An 18,831-nucleotide genomic window follows, 5' to 3' on the forward strand; every position below is an offset into this window, starting at 1 on the left:
CACACACACACATACATGCATGCAGACATACATACATACATATGCACATACATCTAGCATAGCTACGCATAGAGCAAAAGTGAGAGATTGAGAGCGAGAGAGTTATAGATATGGCAGCCAGCCAGCCAGTCAGCCTGCCTGCTTGGCCACTCGCCCACCCCCCACTCGCCCCTTCCAAAATACTTACGTACATATATAACAGCTGTGAAGGATTGTGCTTGAACAGCAGTGTACGTGTATGTGTGAGTGCATTGATCAATGTTCTGTGCTATTGACATGTTAATGGCTCGCAATTTGTTTTCATTTAACGATCAAAATTATGCTATCACAAACACAGAAAGAGAGAATATACATATATATGTATGTATGTTTATACATATGTACATGCGTATGTTTGTATGCATGCACATGGCTCCGTAGAGAAAAGCTTTTTTATAGCTGCAAAGCTCGCTCTCGCTAGATTGCGCGCTTGTTTGCGCACATTGGCTGGCTGTGTATATAGGCGCAGCTTTGTCGCTTTGTCGCCGCGACAAATAGTTTTTTTTTTTGCTCTTGGGTTTTCTGTAGCCGACGACCTATTTATTGCTGGCGTTGCCACACATTCAGCAGCTATACATACATACAAAGCAAAACGCGAAGATGGCTTAAAAAAAGAGTATGCATATGTTTGTATGTGTGTATATGTGTATAGTTGCATACATATGTGTGTGCATACCCATACACTTACATACATACATACATACATACGCCCCTTTTGTGCAGTGGAATGCATAGGCAATAGCCCGCCCTATTTCGATGTACTTTTTATCAGTCATACAGGGCAGACATATGTATGTATGTATGTACATACACACAAGCTCACACAAACACACTCACCTACAATGCGTATCTGGCTGATAGTTTTGTTTGCTCAGCGATAAAGTCAATTAGCAAAAAACAACTCGAGTGCAAAAGAGTTCGAAAAAAAGAACAATAAAATTGAAGCGAGTAATTAATTAGCTAAAGAGCTACCACACGACACTCCGCACTCGAAGCCGAACCCCACCTTAACCTCCTCTCACAAATTTTCAAATATTTTGTTTCTTTTCCTTCTCAATTAGGTTTTCCTCTCTACTTAGCTATATTTACAGTTCGCGCTTTGTAATCTAATCGATCGATGTACATATTAGAACTTGGCCAATTGCCCATTTTATAGGCGATGATGCAATGAAAAGGGCGGTCTAAAAGTACAAAGAGTATCTGCAAGATACACAATGAACAAAGTCAGTCATAAACACAAATGTGAGCATTGGATCGAAAAAATGTATGCAACAACAGATACAAAAGTATCTCTAAGATGTAGAGTCTATAACAGAAAGAGTATCCCTAGAATAGTATGAGAATCATAGATGCATCTACAATATACAGGAGAAATAGATGAGAAAGTATTGATAATATATCAGAGCCTATATATTCTAGCTTAAAGAGCTCATGGATACAAAAGTATCTGCAAGCTACAAAGGCCATAAGTATGCATGTGATACACAACTACAAGAGCGCCTTATAGATAAGATACTTTGGTGACTTAAGCCCTTCCCACCTTGAAATGTTTGGCAAGCCAAAACACTCGTTCGTTAAGGCGATTTAGCTATCCCTCTCTCATCTCATCTCTCTCTCTCTCTTTCTCGCTCTCCGCCACAGTACGTGACGCTCAGCTCACCGCAAAATTGTGTCCAACTGTCAGTCGTATCTCTGATTTATATGTGTACGTGTTGTAAATCCCTGCAGACAGTACCGAATAACAAATACACTACAAAGTATCTGTTGGTGAGCAATACTAAGCGATACTTGGAGTGCTGCAAGAAAATACCCTAACAAATGGAAGTGTATCTATGTATAAGAGCTGATACTTGAACAATATAGTAAAAGTTCTACAAATGTAGTACAACAGCTGAATATGGCATAAGAATGCAGTATGGTGTGTGTATGGTGTACAATATGCAGTATAAGGGTTGAGTGAGGCATATTAATAATATAGTATAAGAGTTTAAATTGGCAGCGAAAGAGTGTGGTATAAGAATTGAGCTTAATGTAGTATAAGAATAGCGTAGACTGCAGCATAGTATAAGAGTTGAATAAAGGCCGTATAACAGCATTGGCACACTTTTCATTCGATAGACAAGACTTCTAAGAGAAACCACAATATATATATTTTTTAGGCAGAATGTACGATGAATGTATATCTTTATTAGATATATATCGAATATATGGAGTTTTATATATAAATAGGCTACAGACACTTACAACTTTGTTATTCCTAGAGTTAAACATGCATTAAAACGAAAAATAAGGTTCCCAAAAAGAAACTGGATGAGCTTAAATAATATATGGAATAAATGTGTAGTGCGATCGATAATTAATCATTAAAATAATCGACAAATAGTAATATAAATGTAGATAGCACGAAACATTTGTAAACTCGCTATATTAGGAAAGTATTTATACAATTCAAGTTAGTTGATTAAAAGAACTTATTGTGCTCATAGGAAACTTTAAGTTAAGTTAAAATAGTTAAGAACTAATTGACTTATGAGTAAGCTTAGCTTATAGCCATTAATCAATCCGATCTCTCGGGGCTGGACATGGGATCACCGCCGAAGGTCACCTCCTTGGGGGCATACGAAACGGGCGGTGCCATCGACTCCTCCCGCCGTCGCTTCTGCTCCCGCAGAGTGCCGAAACGTTTGTTCCGCTTCATATTCGTAAACCTCACATAGATCTTTCCTCTGCGCTCAGTGCGATAAAAGCACAACTGCTCCTTGGGATAGAGCTGGAGGATCTCACGCTCAAGTAGATGACTTCGTTGCAAGGTCAAATGCAATCGATTATCCTCGTAGTAGCTGCAAATGAGCTGGATCAAGAGCAAACGCTGCACCGCATCCAGCTGTTCATTTTGTCCGATTCTTTCGAGCAGCGATTGAGCCTTGACGGGCGACGCTTGCAAAATGGAGAGCACCGTTACACCGCTCTCCTCGCTGCCATCCGCATCGGTCATTATTTCCGGCTTGATCAGATCCGCTGTCACCAGTTCCGTGTGAGCTAGTTCACTGTGATCGCCCAGGGGTAACGGCACATTAAACGTCCCCCCATCCGTCATCTCATTGAGCGAAACGAACGGCTCGGAGGGCAATTGCTTTGCTCTCTCATCGCCCAAATTGCTCTTGGAATGACTCTTCGCTAAGTTCGTCGAGCAGTTGCAGCCGCTGCAATGAACGCTGCCGCTGCCAGCGGCGCTGGTGCTGCTGCCAGCACCGCAATTCTGCTCGTCCTGCAACGGTACATTGAGCCAGCGACGCCAACGCTCCAAATGATGTTCAAAACGAATTCGCGTGCCGTAACGAAAGTTGCGCAGCAGCTCGTTCATATGATGACGCTTCAGCATCTGCAGCTCTTGCGTATTGATTGCCTCTTCTAAATTTGTTTTTTCGTATAAGAGAGTATAAGTATAAGAGTCGAACATTCGCTAATTTCTTTTCATTTGTCTTTTGTGTTTGTTTACCTTGCAAATATGGCAACAGCTCGCTGACGTTCCAAGACTTTAACAGTTGCGACAGCTCCTCATACTCATTGCTCTTTGGCGTATTATCCGCATACATGTGTGTGTGCATGTCGAAGCTGTGCATGCCTATGCGTATATATATGTATATGCGTTCGATGGTATGTATGTACAGCCTACAACCGGGCGTACATCCTTTCGTCACGAACGAAACAGCGGCACTGAATTTTGCAACAGGCGCGAAGCGCGTACATACCCTCCGCTATACCTGCATGCCAAACACACACATATACACACTAATGCAGCACTCACTCTATGCCTGTGTGTGTTTGTGTGCTTGCTGTTGTTGTCGCTGTTTGGTATACACGCTGCTATGTATGGAGTTACATACATACATAGTACAGTCATGCCATCGTTTGTTTCATCGTTTCGTCGTTTCGTTGCTTGTTCGCGTTTCGTAGTCGTCGTCGTCATCGTCGTCGCTGTCGTCGTCGTCGACATCGCTTCAACGTACTTATGTATGTATGCATACCAGTGGCGCAGCAGCAAAAAGGGATTATTTTTCAAGTAACTATTAAGAGTGAAACCATAGTATTCAATTCAGCCTTTCTGTTTATATTTAATCTATGTCAATTGATCAATGAAATGATGATAAATGATTTTAATATTTTGATACATTATTTTGTAGTATTACATATAATTAAAATTATATTTCAGGTTTTTTTTTCTATCTCATCAATTTGTTTATCTCAAATAAAGAAAATATTCTGCATACTTAATTCATATGCTGAATTTCATAAGTATCCCTGCAAAAATTTGTTGAGCTACGCCACTGCTACTACACGAATGTAAGTATGTTTACATAATATTCAAACATGTGTTATGTATGTATACATAATACACACGTGCATAGCATACATACATATGCACACATACACACGCCACTTTGCATTAATGTTGTTGTTATGTAAATAACTACATATGTACATACAAATATATGTATGCATAAATGCAAGCAAACACAAACACACACACTCTCACGCGCATATAAATGAATGTGTATGTATCGTTGATAAAAAGCTGTTTAAATATTCGCACTAAACATTTGAAAAAGAAAACGGAGTCTGGCAGGCAGAAAAAAAAACTCTGGTAACGCTGGCAACAGTTGAACAGTTGCTGTTGTTGTTTTTGTTGTTGCTGCTGTTCCTCATCGGCGATCGCTTATGCGTGGCGGCGAATTGAACTAGTGAACTGTTCGCTCGCATTTGCTCTCTTTCTTTCTCTCACTATTCTTTCTCCTTTTTTTTTCTTTTTTTTTTTGGGTACCACCTTTCAGCACTGACTACTGTGCGCCCCGCCCCCTGCCCAGCAGCACGCCCTTTTGTTCTATTGCAATGCCGTTGCGTTCGCCTTTAGCCTGTTGCAGCTGTGCAGCGGTAAGCGCTCTCTCGTCGCCCTCCGCTCTTCGCTCTGCGCCCTTCGCCCTTCGCCGCAACTCAAACAAAATCAACTTAAAGACGTTCGGAACTGGAGTTGGGCAAAGGGAATGGCCATTGGAGTGGGAGAGGGAAGCATGTGTAAGGGGCGGGGTAGAGGCATCGTAGCCGGTTGCTGCTTGTAAAGTAGCCAAGCACTACGCAGGTTCATCGAACTTCTTTTGTAAATGTTTTTTCTTGCTCTTCGTTTTCTTATTTTTTAGTTTTTTGGTTTACTTGGCCTGCTTTTTTTTGGTCGTTGCTGTTGTTATTGTTGATTGGGCTACAAAAGACTTTGCAGTTGCTTCACCCAACTTTGTTGTATCTTTTTTTTTTGTTGTCGTCTTCTTTTTCGTGTGTTCGCTTGTGGGCTTGGTTCCTATGACGCGACGCTCAGGCAAAGCGCGTTCAAATGATTTCATTATCTTACATGCATACATACGTACACATATACATATGTATGTGCGTGTGTTTGTGCATACATATATGCTTAAGTGTTTGCATGCATGTAAATATTTACGTACATACATACATATGGATGCATGTGTGCATTAGCAAGACGGAACTTCAGCTGGGGAATTTCCCAGCGACTCACTTTTCAACTAAAAATTTCCCCGCAAGCAAAAAGAATTCCTTGCGAAAACAATAAAATTCCCTGCAAATTCACTTTTGTTAGTTCTTTGGGCATTTCTTTATTATACTTCTTCCCTGTTTCAATTGAGCTGGTAAAACTCTTTACCTGACGAACACCCTACCTAACGCGCTCATTAAAGTACATACAAAAAGTACCTTTCTTTCTGAATAAAAACTCTAATGAGCTCATTTTTTTCTATTTTGAAAATCTCTCGAGTTGAAATTCAAGCGGTGCTCATTAATTATTGCAGCAATGCGTTCGCATCTTCTTAGCAGACACTGTATTCGGTTACCAATTAAGAGGAAATTGTGGAAAATTGTTGAACATTGTGAAACATTGTGCAAACGAATGAAAAATCAAGTTTAGGCCAAGTCAAAGCTGCTAAAGATACTAATTAAGTGCTTAAATGGATGTTTGGAATATCAATTTCGTTGATTGATCAAAAATTAAAAACAATGCCATAGGGAAGCCCACAGTAATGGAAAAGTTAATGAAGAGCTGATTGAATAAGCTGTTTAAAATGAAAATAAAAAAATCGAGGCTCAAATCGGAAGATAGAATATCATTTACGATTTATGCTGCCGTATAACAATTTATGTAACCTAAGCATACGAGGATAAGTGACAATTGGCATCTGCTATAAATCAAATCAAATCAAATGCATAGAATGCAATGACTTCATAAACCTGAATAGCTCAACTGATTTGGAATGGAAATGGTCATGAAAATACATCAAGTAACAAAAGACAGAATGAAAGAAATAAGGAAGGAAAGAACCCCCCATATGTATGTAACTTCGTTTGCAAACTGGTTTTGTGTGTGTTTAAGATACGCATAGATACTTTTGCCTACCCTCCCCCCGGATATATTGCGTGTGACGCATAAACCAAATGCGATTGCGTTTCTGCTTCGCATTCCGCTGCAGGCAGCGCGGGATAAGACGCAATATTTATATCGAAAATAACTTCAGGTAGCATCGGAAAATGAGACAAAGGTATAACACACACACATACACGCATGCATGAAAATGTTGCTGCTTAAAACATGCGCAGTAGCATCAGATACGAGGGGTTTGCAACAGGGTGGCAAAGTAACCAAAAAAAAAAAGTATATGGGAAAGAAGAAAGCAGTCAAGAACTTGCAATTAGGATGCATGGGAAATTTATTAAAAATCAGCACAGTGGGTCGCTCGCTTAGCAACAGCGAGAGTGGGAGAGGCTGAGAGAGAGAGAGAGAGAGAGAGAGAGAGAGAGAGAGAGAGAGAGAGAGAGAGAGAGAGAGAGAGATAGAGGAAGAGCAGAGCGGCAGAGCCTATGCAGCAGAATTCGCCGTATAAAATGTTGTGCATAGCTGATAACAAGGCGAAAGCAAAGGAGAGGGACAAAGAGGGCGCGAGTAAGCATTCAAATTCGCTCAGCTAAATTTTGCATAACCGATAACGACTCGAGTCGAGTTTCCTAATCAAATTCATTACGGAAATAAGCAGCGCAGTATAATAAGCCACCCACACAGACATAAATACACACATAATATGTACATATGTATATACATAAATGCATACAAACATACATACATATGTGTATGTATGTATGTATGTCTGCTTGTGTACGTACATTTGGCTGCCCCTTGAGTTCTTGTTACATTATCAAAAACGCTAACTGCGCAGCTTTTTTGCTTTTCCGCAGCAACAGCAACAGAACCAGCAGCGTCGCAATTTTGTTGTTTTCTTGTTCATTTCCAAGCAAATTTCCTTCCAGCGCGCTGATAACGGCACATGTCCAACACCAAACGCTTGCGCTGCGGCTTAGTCCAACAAGCGAGACATGCTGCGACTGCAGACAATTTTCGGGCGGCTTAGTGAGCTTAAAAGCTGCGTGACGACGAAGACGACAGTGACGGCAGCAATAACGAAGGCGACGACGAAAGCATTGTGTGTTGCTGTTTGTCTCTCTGGGTGACCTACACTGGCTTCCCCTGCGGCAGCACACAATCACACACATGCATACATATATGAACATGTATGTACATACATATATGCATGTATCTATGTATGTACGATAACTGCATATAAAAAGCACATATGTATGTTTGTATAATGTGTGTATATATGTAACGCATTTTTCGGTTGAAAACTGGATGGTCGTTGAGCGAAAGGCAAAGGCTGTGCGCACCATTCGCCAATGATTATTCGCTGGCATTAGACGACGCGCATATTCCAACAGCTGGAACGGAACGAAACGAACAGTTAGCCAGGCAACCAGCCAGGCAGTTAGCCAGCCCAACTAGCAATTGTTCTGTGGGGTCAGTCAATAAAATCATTCCCAACAAAGCAAAACGGTAAAAGTTCAGCGGAAAGATTTTCAAAAATATAAAAAAGTAATATAAATATAAAATATAAAACAAAGAAGTGTCATACAAAAATATAAAAAGAAAACATCAGCTACGTTTATGCGAAAATCCCTAATCGTGATAAATAGCGAAATTATTTATGTAATTTACGGGACTGTTACGAAAATGAAATAAATGAAAGCTGGAATGCTGTTTAACTACGAAAAACATTTTTATCACGATTAAGGAATTTCACCTAAATGTATGAATTCATTAAAAACTAACAATAAATTATAATAACTGTAAGTATAATTGTGTTATACCCAGTGTATAACAGTGTATAACAAGAATTTTTAATTTAAATCTTAGCTGAGTGTTATACAGCAGTAGAACAGAGGAAAAACAATTGAAGGCTAGATTTATCTATTTAGTTATACATGTGAGTATAACAGTTTAGATTTCTTCGAACTAATTTTCAGCTTTGCTCAACTCAATTCGAGTGTGAAATAAGCTGAAGGTTAAGCTCAGACATCTTCCGTTAATCAATGCTATGATAATTCATTTGGCATTTCCCTTTTTATACAACAAAATTTCCCATTATCAAATGAACACAATATTGAAGCTTGTACTTGGAATTTGAACCTGAAATGAGCTTCCCAACAGCCCGTCTAATTAGTCACTCGTGCACATTTCAAGGTTTTCCAGTTGTTAACTATATAGAGGTGTATACATCTACACAGATATGTACATATGTATGTAAATATTATATATATTTACCTATACTACAGCCAAGCTATAAATTAGAATTTTAAAGTTCAACAGCGCAAAGCTGCGGCTTCATTGTAAGCCCAGTTCCAAACTTCCCTAACTACAAATTACAAGCACACATTTTACTATATGTATGTATGTATGTATGTATGTATGTATGTATATACATACATATATATTAACACATACATTCGAGCAGAACTAGAGAAGCTCAATTAAAACGAACGGACGTGCACGAAAACATGTTTTCAGTTGCTGCTTTTTATCAAAGTGCCCTCTCTTATTACACCTTGTCAGCCATATAAAGGGGGTATGAGTCTTATGTGAAAAACTAGTTAAATGGTAGAAACAAGTACTAAAGCTTACGTAGCTAATATCTTTTCATTAGAGTCCATTAAAAAAAAAAAAAAAAAAAAAAAAAAAAAAACATGTGTATATATTTGAAAGGTTATACTCCATAAAACTAGGGATAGCTAAAAAGTTTTTGGATCACCAATAAACCCTATTACAGGGTAGCACGTAGTCGGCTACACAAGCCAAACACTTCAGCTGACTGATGCCAGATATGACAGTTATCATTGGGGAAAACTCAATGGGCAGCTGTATACTACTACTACTACATACATATATACGTATGTATATACGTACATTAATGCATGCGTACATATGCATATGTACATATGTACATATCACATCGGATGAATACCATTAGCTTTTATGCACTGACGGCTGATGCGACCACTCGAGCTGACAGGCAAAAAGGTTTTACAAACGAAAAAAAAAAAAGCTTTCTAAAAAGAACAGCTGTTTTATACGATTTTATAGTTAGAAACAGGAAATATTAGAATATATTACATATGTATATGCATGTACATACATACATATATAGGTCAAGTAGAGTCAGAGATAAACAAAAGACTGACATCATTTTTGTCACTAAGAGAGTCACTGAGTGAGAGAGCGAGGAAGAAGGGGTGGAAAGGACGCAATAAGGCGCATAGCTATCTATGGCGTGCACATAATTCAAATAATTGCAAAAGCTACAACTTTTATAGCCAAACTTACCATAATAAATCAATTGCTTTTTATTCTTCAAAAATTCCCATTCGAATGAATGCCTTAAGTCCTAAGTGCATTTCATACGCTGTATTTGCGTAGAGAGCTTTCAAACGGTGCATTAAGAAAATTACCACGCACATCATAAACAGTTGTTAGATAAGAGCGAATGAAAGGGGCGTGGAGGAGCAATAGGAGAGAGTTGGCGAGGGCAACGCGGCACTAAATGTAGAGTTGTAAGTGAAAAAATATAGCTGTGGATACGAATAAATTCGAGATCGTGCTTGCAACGCATTAACTTTTAACAAAAAAAAAAAAAACACACGCACAATCGCACACACATCTATATTCACCAATTTCTTTGTCTTTGCATTTGGTCAGCTTGTGGTTATATGTAAACTAAATGGAATCACATGCAATACACGTTTCGCTCGTAAAGGCGGCAAAAGACTAAAAGAATGAACGAATGCCGAAAAAGGGAAGGGGGAGAGAGAAGCAGAAAAACGCATGCAGAGCTATAAAGCATGCACATAGGCGTCGTAGAAAGGGCAGGGGTGGAGCAAAGGAGAGTTAAGTAGGGGTCAGCTTTCTTATTTTAACGAGCGTGCGTGGCTTTTAATTTTTGAACATAAAACATAAAACGCAATAAAATCAACAGAAACAACAACAACATGAATAATAATAATAATAGCAGCTGTGGCGTCATCGCCAAAAATTTTATGTTGCGTCTCTTGGAACTGATTTGATTTGATTTCGCTTTAGCTTTGATGTCGTCATCACTAAGCAAAACGCAGGGAAGAAAAAGAACAATGAAATTAGTCATTTGATGCAATTTCCGCCCACTTGATGTTAGCAGCAGTAGCAGCTGCTATTGCAGATGCTGACAAGTGCAACCAACAACAACAAGCGCAACGTAGGCGAAGTTAATGAGCAGCAGAGAGGGGTGGCCACGCAGTGAGAAAGAGAACGAGGAGACCAAAGCAGGTTGTAGAAGAAATAAAAAGAAAAACGCGCGCGCATTTGCACCAATAACCCAGTTTCTGTTTCTAGTTTGCACTTAGCGGGCATACAAAAGCTCTGCTTCTGTGTGAGTGTGTGTGTATGTGAATAACATGTGCAATGTGGTAGGCACAAGAACTGAACACGAAACTAAGAAGAAGCAGAGAGAATAGCAATGCAGCGAAAAAGCAAAGCTGTTATTGCTGCCTTTCGTTGAGTTTGCTGTTGTAAATAACAAGTTTTCTAGTAGTTGTGCAAAGTGATGACACACTTTTTACAAACACACACACAAACGCTGATTGGCAACTATACATACATACATGTATGTACGTGTTCAAATATATGTATATACATACATACATATGCAAGTGAGCTGAGTGCTTCCTGCGGTCAGCCATTAAACTAATCAGAGCCACTCGCTGGCACACTTTCTACCACACACAGCTGCACGTTTTCTAATTAGATTTGGTTTTCATTAAGTTGTTTTTTGTTCTTTTTTTTGCATACGCCCACTCTGCGGTTTATCTTTGCAATTTATCTAAGCATAAAAAGTCTGCATATACTTGTTTTCTTTTTCATTTCATGACTCTCTACTTTGATACAAATCTTTTCATTGCGTTTCAATGGAAAACGTCAAAGACGGAAAATTTTTGTTAACTAAGTGGCGCGTCAAAGCTACAAAGCTACAAAGCCGTAGCAGCAGCAGCACAAAAAACATAAAAAAAGAGCAGCAGCAACAACCACAAATTGAATGTGTGTCAACGACAAAACTACACCAATACACACGCACACATACAGCATACATACACATTCTCTCTTATGTACGTTTGTAAAGAGCTTTCACGAAGCTTGAAGCGCTGCTCTCCCATATCCACATATATGTAAACATGTATATATGTATAGCCATACTCAGACACAGTATAATACATACATAGCTTATATTTACTGTACTTACGCGCGGGCTTATATAAAACTGGTTTGTCGCCGTGTTGCTGTCGCTGGCGTCGCCGTCGATTCATTCGTGCGTTGAACGTTGGACCGTGCGGTTCGTAGTGCGCTTGCAGCGCCTTAACCAAAAAATATAAAACCAAGTGTAACAGAATAAAACCAAAAAGGAGAGCACTAACACAACAAAAAAAAAAAAAAACTAAAAAGAATCTGTTGTTGCTAACGTCAAAAATAGTCGAAAAGTGGCGCGGCGGTTGGTGGTGGCTTTGTTGGTGGTGGTTTTTTTTCTAAGGAACTTTGCCTCAACAGACTTTCATGTACATGTGTATGCATATGTGTGTGTGTATATACGATTTACACCATGTGTATCATGTGAGCAATAAGAACTGAAAAAAAAAGGAAGAAAAAACGTGTTCCAAAAATTTAAATTTTGTCAAAAAAAAAAACGCGCATTACGTAAACTCGCGCGCAATTTCTAGAAAAAGATAATAAAATAAATATCAGACGTAGACAAATGGAAGAGAAAAGAGAGGTGCCGAAAAAGCTGCAGCAAAAAGAACCAGGAACTTGAATGACACATTTTTGAATCGACTTAATGACAATTACGCAACTTGCAAATGGCGCAGAGTAAAGGGGAGAAAAAACAGCAAAACGGGGATTGCCATCTCGCTCTAGTGCCAGCAGCGTTTGCTCGTTGATTAAACATATTTCGACATGGTTTGAATGGCCTTTGCATGTGCCTTTTATTATCGGATGACGGCAAGTCTAAAAAATATGTACATGTGTGAGTGTCTCTCTGTGTGCGTGTGTGTATATATTTGTGTATGTATGTACTTGATTACATATTTCTTCACCTAAATTCGAAAGAGAAAAAGCTCCGGGCAACGTCATAATTTATAAAACCACACTTACATACACACTTAACCACACAAGCATAACACACCACACACATCTATACGCGAATTCTAACGAAGCGCTTTCGGTTCGTTAAGTTGGCTTTTCGTCGAGTTTCGCTCGTGTGCGCGCCGCTGCTTTCGGCAGTTGCTTTGTGTTCGCTCGCGCCATTTGCAGCTGCACAGCGAACAAAGTTGGCCGCGTTTTTGGTATCGGCTTCCAACAGCGCCTAGCTACACAAGGGGCGAGCGTTACAAAAATCTAATGGAATTTTTTTTTTTGTATTCCACAACCTAACGTTGCTCTCTTTCTCGATGATTCGTGTATATTTGGTTTACAAGTTTTCCATACAATTGCCTCTGCCTGCTTCTTCTATAGTTGGGAAGCTGTGAGCGGTTTATTATTTGTATTTATATATGTATTTTTTTTTTATATCAACAACGTACTGCAACCTATGTGGGAGCGAGACGGGGACTCACTGTGATTTTTATATAGTCAGTCTTTTTCTCTCTCCTATACAAATTGCGGGCGTATCAACATGTTAAATCTCGAAACTTGGAATTGTGTTAAAAAGTTGATTAAGAAAAAGTGTGATACTAGTAATTAAAAAAAAAAAAAAAACTATCTTAAGTTGGAATATGTTTGTAAACTTTTTTTGTCGCTCACCCCAAATTAATATAATAATAAAAAATAAATGCTATTGAAATATTTTCTTTTATTACACACACGCATTTTATCATTCCACCAAAAAGCACACGTACACACACAGGCATTCAGCCAAACGCATGCATCTTTCTAGCTCTGTCGCACACATACACTTTTATCAAATGTGTGTACGCTTTTTCCACGAACAAGAAAGCGAGAGAGGCAAGCGTTGAAACCGTTACGACGCGAAGGCTATGAACAGAACAAACGGTCGCAGTCTGTTTCTGCTGTTGCTGTTGCTGCGTGGTGTATTTCTTGTTGCTAAGTCTGCCAATGAAACAGACACATACGCACACGCATGTGTTTCTGTATGTGTGTATGTGTGACGCATAAAAACTGTACAATGGGCAGAAATAGGAAATAATTTTTTTCTAGTTTCAAAGAGAGCAACAAATAGTAGGCCGTTGATTATGTGTGTGTGAGCGAGAGTGTAAGAGAGGAGAGCGAGCGTGTGTGCAGCTATGTCTGTATGAGTATTTTATCGTTGACGAAAGTTGATTAAGAAATCAATTGGAGAAAGCTTTTTTTATGTCTTTGAGGGAAGTTGATTTTAACACCTGGCACATTGTCCAATTAGCAAAATGCTGCTAAAACCAATTCGTATTAGAAATGGAAACACAATCTTGGCGATCTTTCAATTTAAAATAAACAAGTTTTACAACATGCCACACTCACACACACACACACGCTCGCAGCCAAGGGCTCGTGGACAGGTGCGATGTGCAAACAGGGAAAAATTGTGTGTCTCTTTTCTCATTGATCATGTGGCGGCTATAATAAGGAATATAATATATATACTTATATATATTAATCGTCTATTCCCAGCAATTGTTCAAATGACTAAGAAACTGCATTTGAATAGCTTTTTATTGTTGTTGGTGGTGGTGCAATTTTCCTGTTTGCGAATTATTTATAAATTATATAAAAGAGCTTTGTTTAGATTTTGCTTTGTGCTTTTACCTGTCAGTAAGTCAAAAGGGGAAAAATCTGTTGGACACGGCCTGATCATTAAATAAAGTATTCAAATGGAACGGATTTGCACGATATGCTGTGGGATAGATAGAGGGAGAATGTGAGAGAGAGAGGGAGGGATGTAGACTATGTGAAAAAGTTGTGGGCTATTCAGATTAGCATGATGCCTTGTCTAGCGGTTCATTAAAAATTTAATAAAGCTAAGTAGAAGATACATACATAGATGTCCCGAAGCAGTGTTGTAAAATAAGAAAACTTGATTCAAAGGGTTAAAAGAATCAGGCGACATGTAAAACTAAGTAGGAATGATTCCCCATATCAATGGGTTAGGTGTATAACAAATATGTCAATCTTCAGCAATAGTGTTCTAAAACTTTAAAAATGTAAACAAAAAATACAAACAGCATTCTATGTTAGTGTTGCACACGAGATGTTAAATTATATAGAAATAGGAATGTCTGGATAGAGAAACCTATCGATTTGACTTCTGGGAAGCGCATATGCTATTGTAAAACGTAAACTGAATCGAATGTAAGCATTGCATGTGTTGGTAAACCGCAAAAAAAGGTAATTTAAAGCCATTTTGTTTATATGAAAACTAAGTGAATTCATGGAATATAACATTATCAACTGGAAAGATCAAGTTTTATGCATTTTAAACAATTAACTCATGGTAAAAAAATATTAGTAATTGTAAAAATGTTACAAACAATTAATTCATGGGAATTGCTATGAAATGCAGTCAGATAAATTTAATTGACTCATAGTTGTATATAGCGAGTATATGTGTGTTTGTGTGTGAGCTATACGATATGCTAGATATAGACTTGCATTTAATTTGAATTATTATACAAGCTTTGCAGTTGAGAGAAGAGCGAACAAGTTGCCTTCACATCACGTACATCGTTTGTATGTATAAATTTTGCATTGAAACTTGAAGTTTAATGAATTGTTCAGAGATTAACGGGCGTAAGGCCTTCAAATAATAATATAGATATATTTATGTGTCTAAGTATGTGTGTATAAAAACCCACACACATACAGGGGGCCCTGACTAACAGCGACAAGCAAGCCAAACAGTTTCTCAGACCCAGGCAGCTGACCTTGGCGGAGGCAACTTTAGTTAGACGACGGCAACGACTCTGAATACGAGCGGACAGACAGACAGATCTGTCTATATGCATAGCTACACACTCACACACACGCACACACTCATGTATAGCATATATACAGAGACATTCAGTTACTCATTAGCAAAACGCGTTCGACTCCAAAGTACGTTCTGCAAGTAAATATTCAACCTATTGGCTAACAGATGACGCCATTTTGTAGCTGTAGCTGCAGAAAAAAAAAACAAAATGTATCTGTGCCAGGTAAATATGTCTCAGAGAATGTATCTGTGCCAGGTAAATATGTTTCAGCGAATGTAAGTATATGTGCCATGCAAATATGTCTCAGCGAATGGATCTAAATGGTTCTATGGGAATTACCAAAGTATCTAAGACTTTGATCAGCTGTATCTACGTGTGAAAAACTATATCGAAATGTATCTATAACTATACCTATGACTATAACTTAACTATAACTATATGTCTATATAAAGATCTACCTCGAATTCTAACTGCAAATAAATATATCCCTTAATATCCCTTAATAAGAATGTATGTGTAAAACGTAAGTATTATTATATCTTTAACTAACAATTAATACCTAGACATTTGATTGTATCTGAAGAAACATCTACAAGTGTATCTCAAACAGAGAATGTTTCTATAACTCTACTTCTGTATCTGAAAATGTCCTTATAACTTAATGTATTAGTCGCTGAAACTGTATCTGATGGAATGCATATCAATCTGTATCCTTATGTGGTTTGTATCTATAAACGTATACAGATTTGTATCTTTAGCTTTATCTTTTATCTGTGTCTGTATCTGCATCAATCGACAGCTGCAAGTATTTGAAGGATCCATCCATATGTTTTTGGATAAGCATCTGCAAACATATATGCTTCTATATCTATAATGTATATATCTATCTCACCAAGCGAGCCCCAAAGCATCTTAAACTTGTATCTATGTGTATTGAGATCTGTAGTTACAAATGTTATCAGTTATATATATACCTTAATAGAGATATGCCAATGTATCTGTACGTAACTCTCTCAGTATCTGTATATGGCTGTGTGTGTGTACACATAATATTTGCCATGCCTCTGTATAAGTAATTGTATCTGTGTCTATATCTAAGATTACTATCTCTATCTCTATCTGTATCTCACGATCTTCCAGCTAACATGCACACATTCTTATCGGAATTCCAATCAGACACTTAATACCATCCAGCTCTCTCGCTCTCATTCAAATTGCTCCACTCGTTGCCAGCTGTAATTATAATCCTGCTCTCAGAGCTCAGTTTTCTGTTGGCTTTAAGCTGAAGCCTCAAGCAAAAGCTGCGTATGCTTTGTAGCTTTAGCATTAGCTGTTGCTCTGGCTGTATCTGTATCTTGTAGTTTCTCTATTCCATACAAACGCTCACATTTTGGCATTTAATAAGAAGTTGGCCTTGAAGCGACGAGCTCAGTGAGTGAGTGCGAGTGCGAATGCGAATGCGAGTGTGTGTGTGTGTGTGTGTGTGAGTGTGAGTGTGAGAGAGGTTTCAAGTGCCTTCTGTGCCGACTGTGGGATCATTTGTATATGCACATAGAACGTGTAGAGTAAACATACATAAATATATGGCCAGCAGCGTCTAGACTTTGATAAATGGGATTAGATGCCCGCAACTGTAGGAGTCTAGCAACCAGTTGAAGCTTAGCCAAATATTTTTAAAATGTGGCTCTGGTCAGAAAACAGTTTGTGGGATCCATTTGGATGGCATTTGGTTGAACTAAGTGAGCTTAGCAAAGCCTTTCATAACACTGGTCAAAACTTGTAGAAGTTTTAGTAATACAAAAGAATTTGACATCGATTTTGGATGCGATAAATTAGATTAGACTAAGCAAAAGTATTTACAGCTTTAGTTAATTATAATCTTATTTGACTCAATTTAATTCTTTTGTCTTTTGTAGTGTAGGAAAGTCGCTTATCAACACTACGTAACCTGATTCAACCCAGAAATTCTAACTTATATTACTAATAGTTATGGCAGCAATTTTATATTCATTTTACTATACCTATATATCAGTTCATATCTGAAGTTAAAACCTTAAACATCCCTTATTACATTCCCATTTCTTCACACACGCAAAATATCAGAAACAGTTGAAATGTTTTATTCTACAGTGGAATGCATACTTTTAGGCTTACAGGCTCGAGGAAAACTGTCAACTACATATATTTAATATAGTCAGTATTTAACGGCCCCAGATCTCAACGACATCCTTGATGCCGTAGCCACGCTCCGAAGTAAACTGAATGGTAGCGCCCTTCGAGCCGGGTCCGCCAGAAACAAGCACAGCCGTAGCTCCATGGCTCTTCTTCTTGTCGGTCACCTTAATGGCCGTAATGGTCAAGGCATCCAAATTATCCTAGACATAACGTGGAGAACATCTTATATAGATATATATGAACTTGAGGTAGTTTTACTACGTACTTTCTGCTTGAACACATATTTCTTAGTCTGCACCAGACCCACAAAGAAGGCCTTCGACACCGTATCCTTGGCCAGATGATAGTCGTTGGGTCCTATTTCGCCCCAGAGATAATCGTTGCCAGCATGAACCGTGGCGAGGCCCACAGCGCAAAGCAAGAGGCCAACTAGCGTTATGGAATGAAAGCCCATCTTTCTAGTAATTGGAGAAGTATTGGGTGGAATGAGTAGACGGCGATTCGCATTGGCTCTTTTATTGCAAAAACAAGGGAATCAGAAGACAATTCGCTATCGCTTTGATTACCAACTCAAGTGCTTAAGGTAGAGACCCCACGAAAGCCAATTAGGGGACCGAAAGCAATTGCGTAAAACAAAATAAATTTGTTTTTATCTATTATCAATATATCGAGACCATATGTTCAACTGATATCGTTTAAGCTTTGCAGTCATTTGTGTAAGTTGTTTTTGCTACTGTTAATAGCTCTTACCCCCTAGCTATAGATAGTTGTACAAATTAATTAAGTACAGCTGGCTTACCTCAGCACGCTCCCTCAGTGTCTCTTTATAGTACTAGGTCTATTATCTAGCTACTGTGGTAGCTGTAGAACACTTTAAATTGAGTTTAAATTTAGACCTATCAAAATTCCTTATCAAACATGTTTACGAATTCCAAAACTCTACAGACTGACAATGGGAAACGTGAGCAACATAGGAGCGGTATTCAGCCTAAGTTCAGTTGAGTGGATCGAAAAGGAATAGATGGATAGTAAACTGAAACTGTAAATAAAGTGAGTAAAGAGGGAATGAGAGGGAGAGGGAATGATGGGAGCATAGATTTGAGCTTCTAGTTCTACGGGTTTCCCTACATATATAAACCAACCATATTTCTATTCCAAATTTCAAATCTCTAGCAGGAATAATGTTCAATA

The 18,831-nt window shown here is 38.5% G+C and overlaps 2 protein-coding genes and 1 long non-coding RNA gene across 3 annotated transcripts in view; all 3 read right to left on the bottom strand.

The window, feature by feature from the left end:
* The window catches only part of LOC149268364 (uncharacterized), a 117,241-nt gene extending 105,620 nt beyond the window's left edge, over positions 1-11,621 (bottom strand). Inside the window, exon 1 of the long non-coding RNA XR_016270622.1 lies at positions 9,806-11,621. This is a non-coding gene — a long non-coding RNA (uncharacterized LOC149268364). The remainder of the gene's footprint in view (positions 1-9,805) is intronic.
* LOC108615929 (uncharacterized) lies at positions 2,189-3,798 on the bottom strand. The gene is made up of 2 exons (XM_018010794.2): positions 3,539-3,798; positions 2,189-3,450 (listed from the first exon to the last, which is right to left on the bottom strand). Exons 1-2 carry the CDS (start codon positions 3,660-3,662, stop codon positions 2,597-2,599), a joined length of 978 nt encoding a protein of 325 aa, XP_017866283.1. The 5' UTR covers positions 3,663-3,798; the 3' UTR covers positions 2,189-2,596.
* A 5,941-nt stretch (positions 11,622-17,562) lies between the features above and the next one.
* LOC108615930 (uncharacterized) lies at positions 17,563-18,139 on the bottom strand. The gene is made up of 2 exons (XM_018010797.2): positions 17,906-18,139; positions 17,563-17,840 (listed from the first exon to the last, which is right to left on the bottom strand). The coding sequence occupies exons 1-2, from the start codon at positions 18,092-18,094 to the stop codon at positions 17,667-17,669; spliced, it is 363 nt and encodes a 120-aa protein (XP_017866286.1). The 5' UTR covers positions 18,095-18,139; the 3' UTR covers positions 17,563-17,666.
* Between the last annotated feature and the right edge of the window lie 692 nt (positions 18,140-18,831).

Source organism: Drosophila arizonae, chromosome 5, assembly GCF_054131065.1.
Source record: "Drosophila arizonae isolate 15081-1271.41 chromosome 5, UAZ_ARI_1.0, whole genome shotgun sequence".
Lineage (NCBI taxonomy): Eukaryota > Metazoa > Arthropoda > Insecta > Diptera > Drosophilidae > Drosophila > Drosophila arizonae.

Bases quoted from the DNA above. Each gene is read 5' to 3' on its own strand.
- LOC108615929 (XM_018010794.2), bottom strand. From the start codon at position 3,662: ATGCACAGCTTCGACATGCACACACACATGTATGCGGATAATACGCCA. The intron at 3,451-3,538 runs GTAAACAAACAC...AAACAAATTTAG, and splicing joins GCTGTTGCCATATTTGCAAG to AAGAGGCAATCAATACGCAA.
- LOC108615930 (XM_018010797.2), bottom strand. From the start codon at position 18,094: ATGGGCTTTCATTCCATAACGCTAGTTGGCCTCTTGCTTTGCGCTGTG. The intron at 17,841-17,905 runs GTACGTAGTAAA...CGTTATGTCTAG, and splicing joins AATATGTGTTCAAGCAGAAA to GATAATTTGGATGCCTTGAC.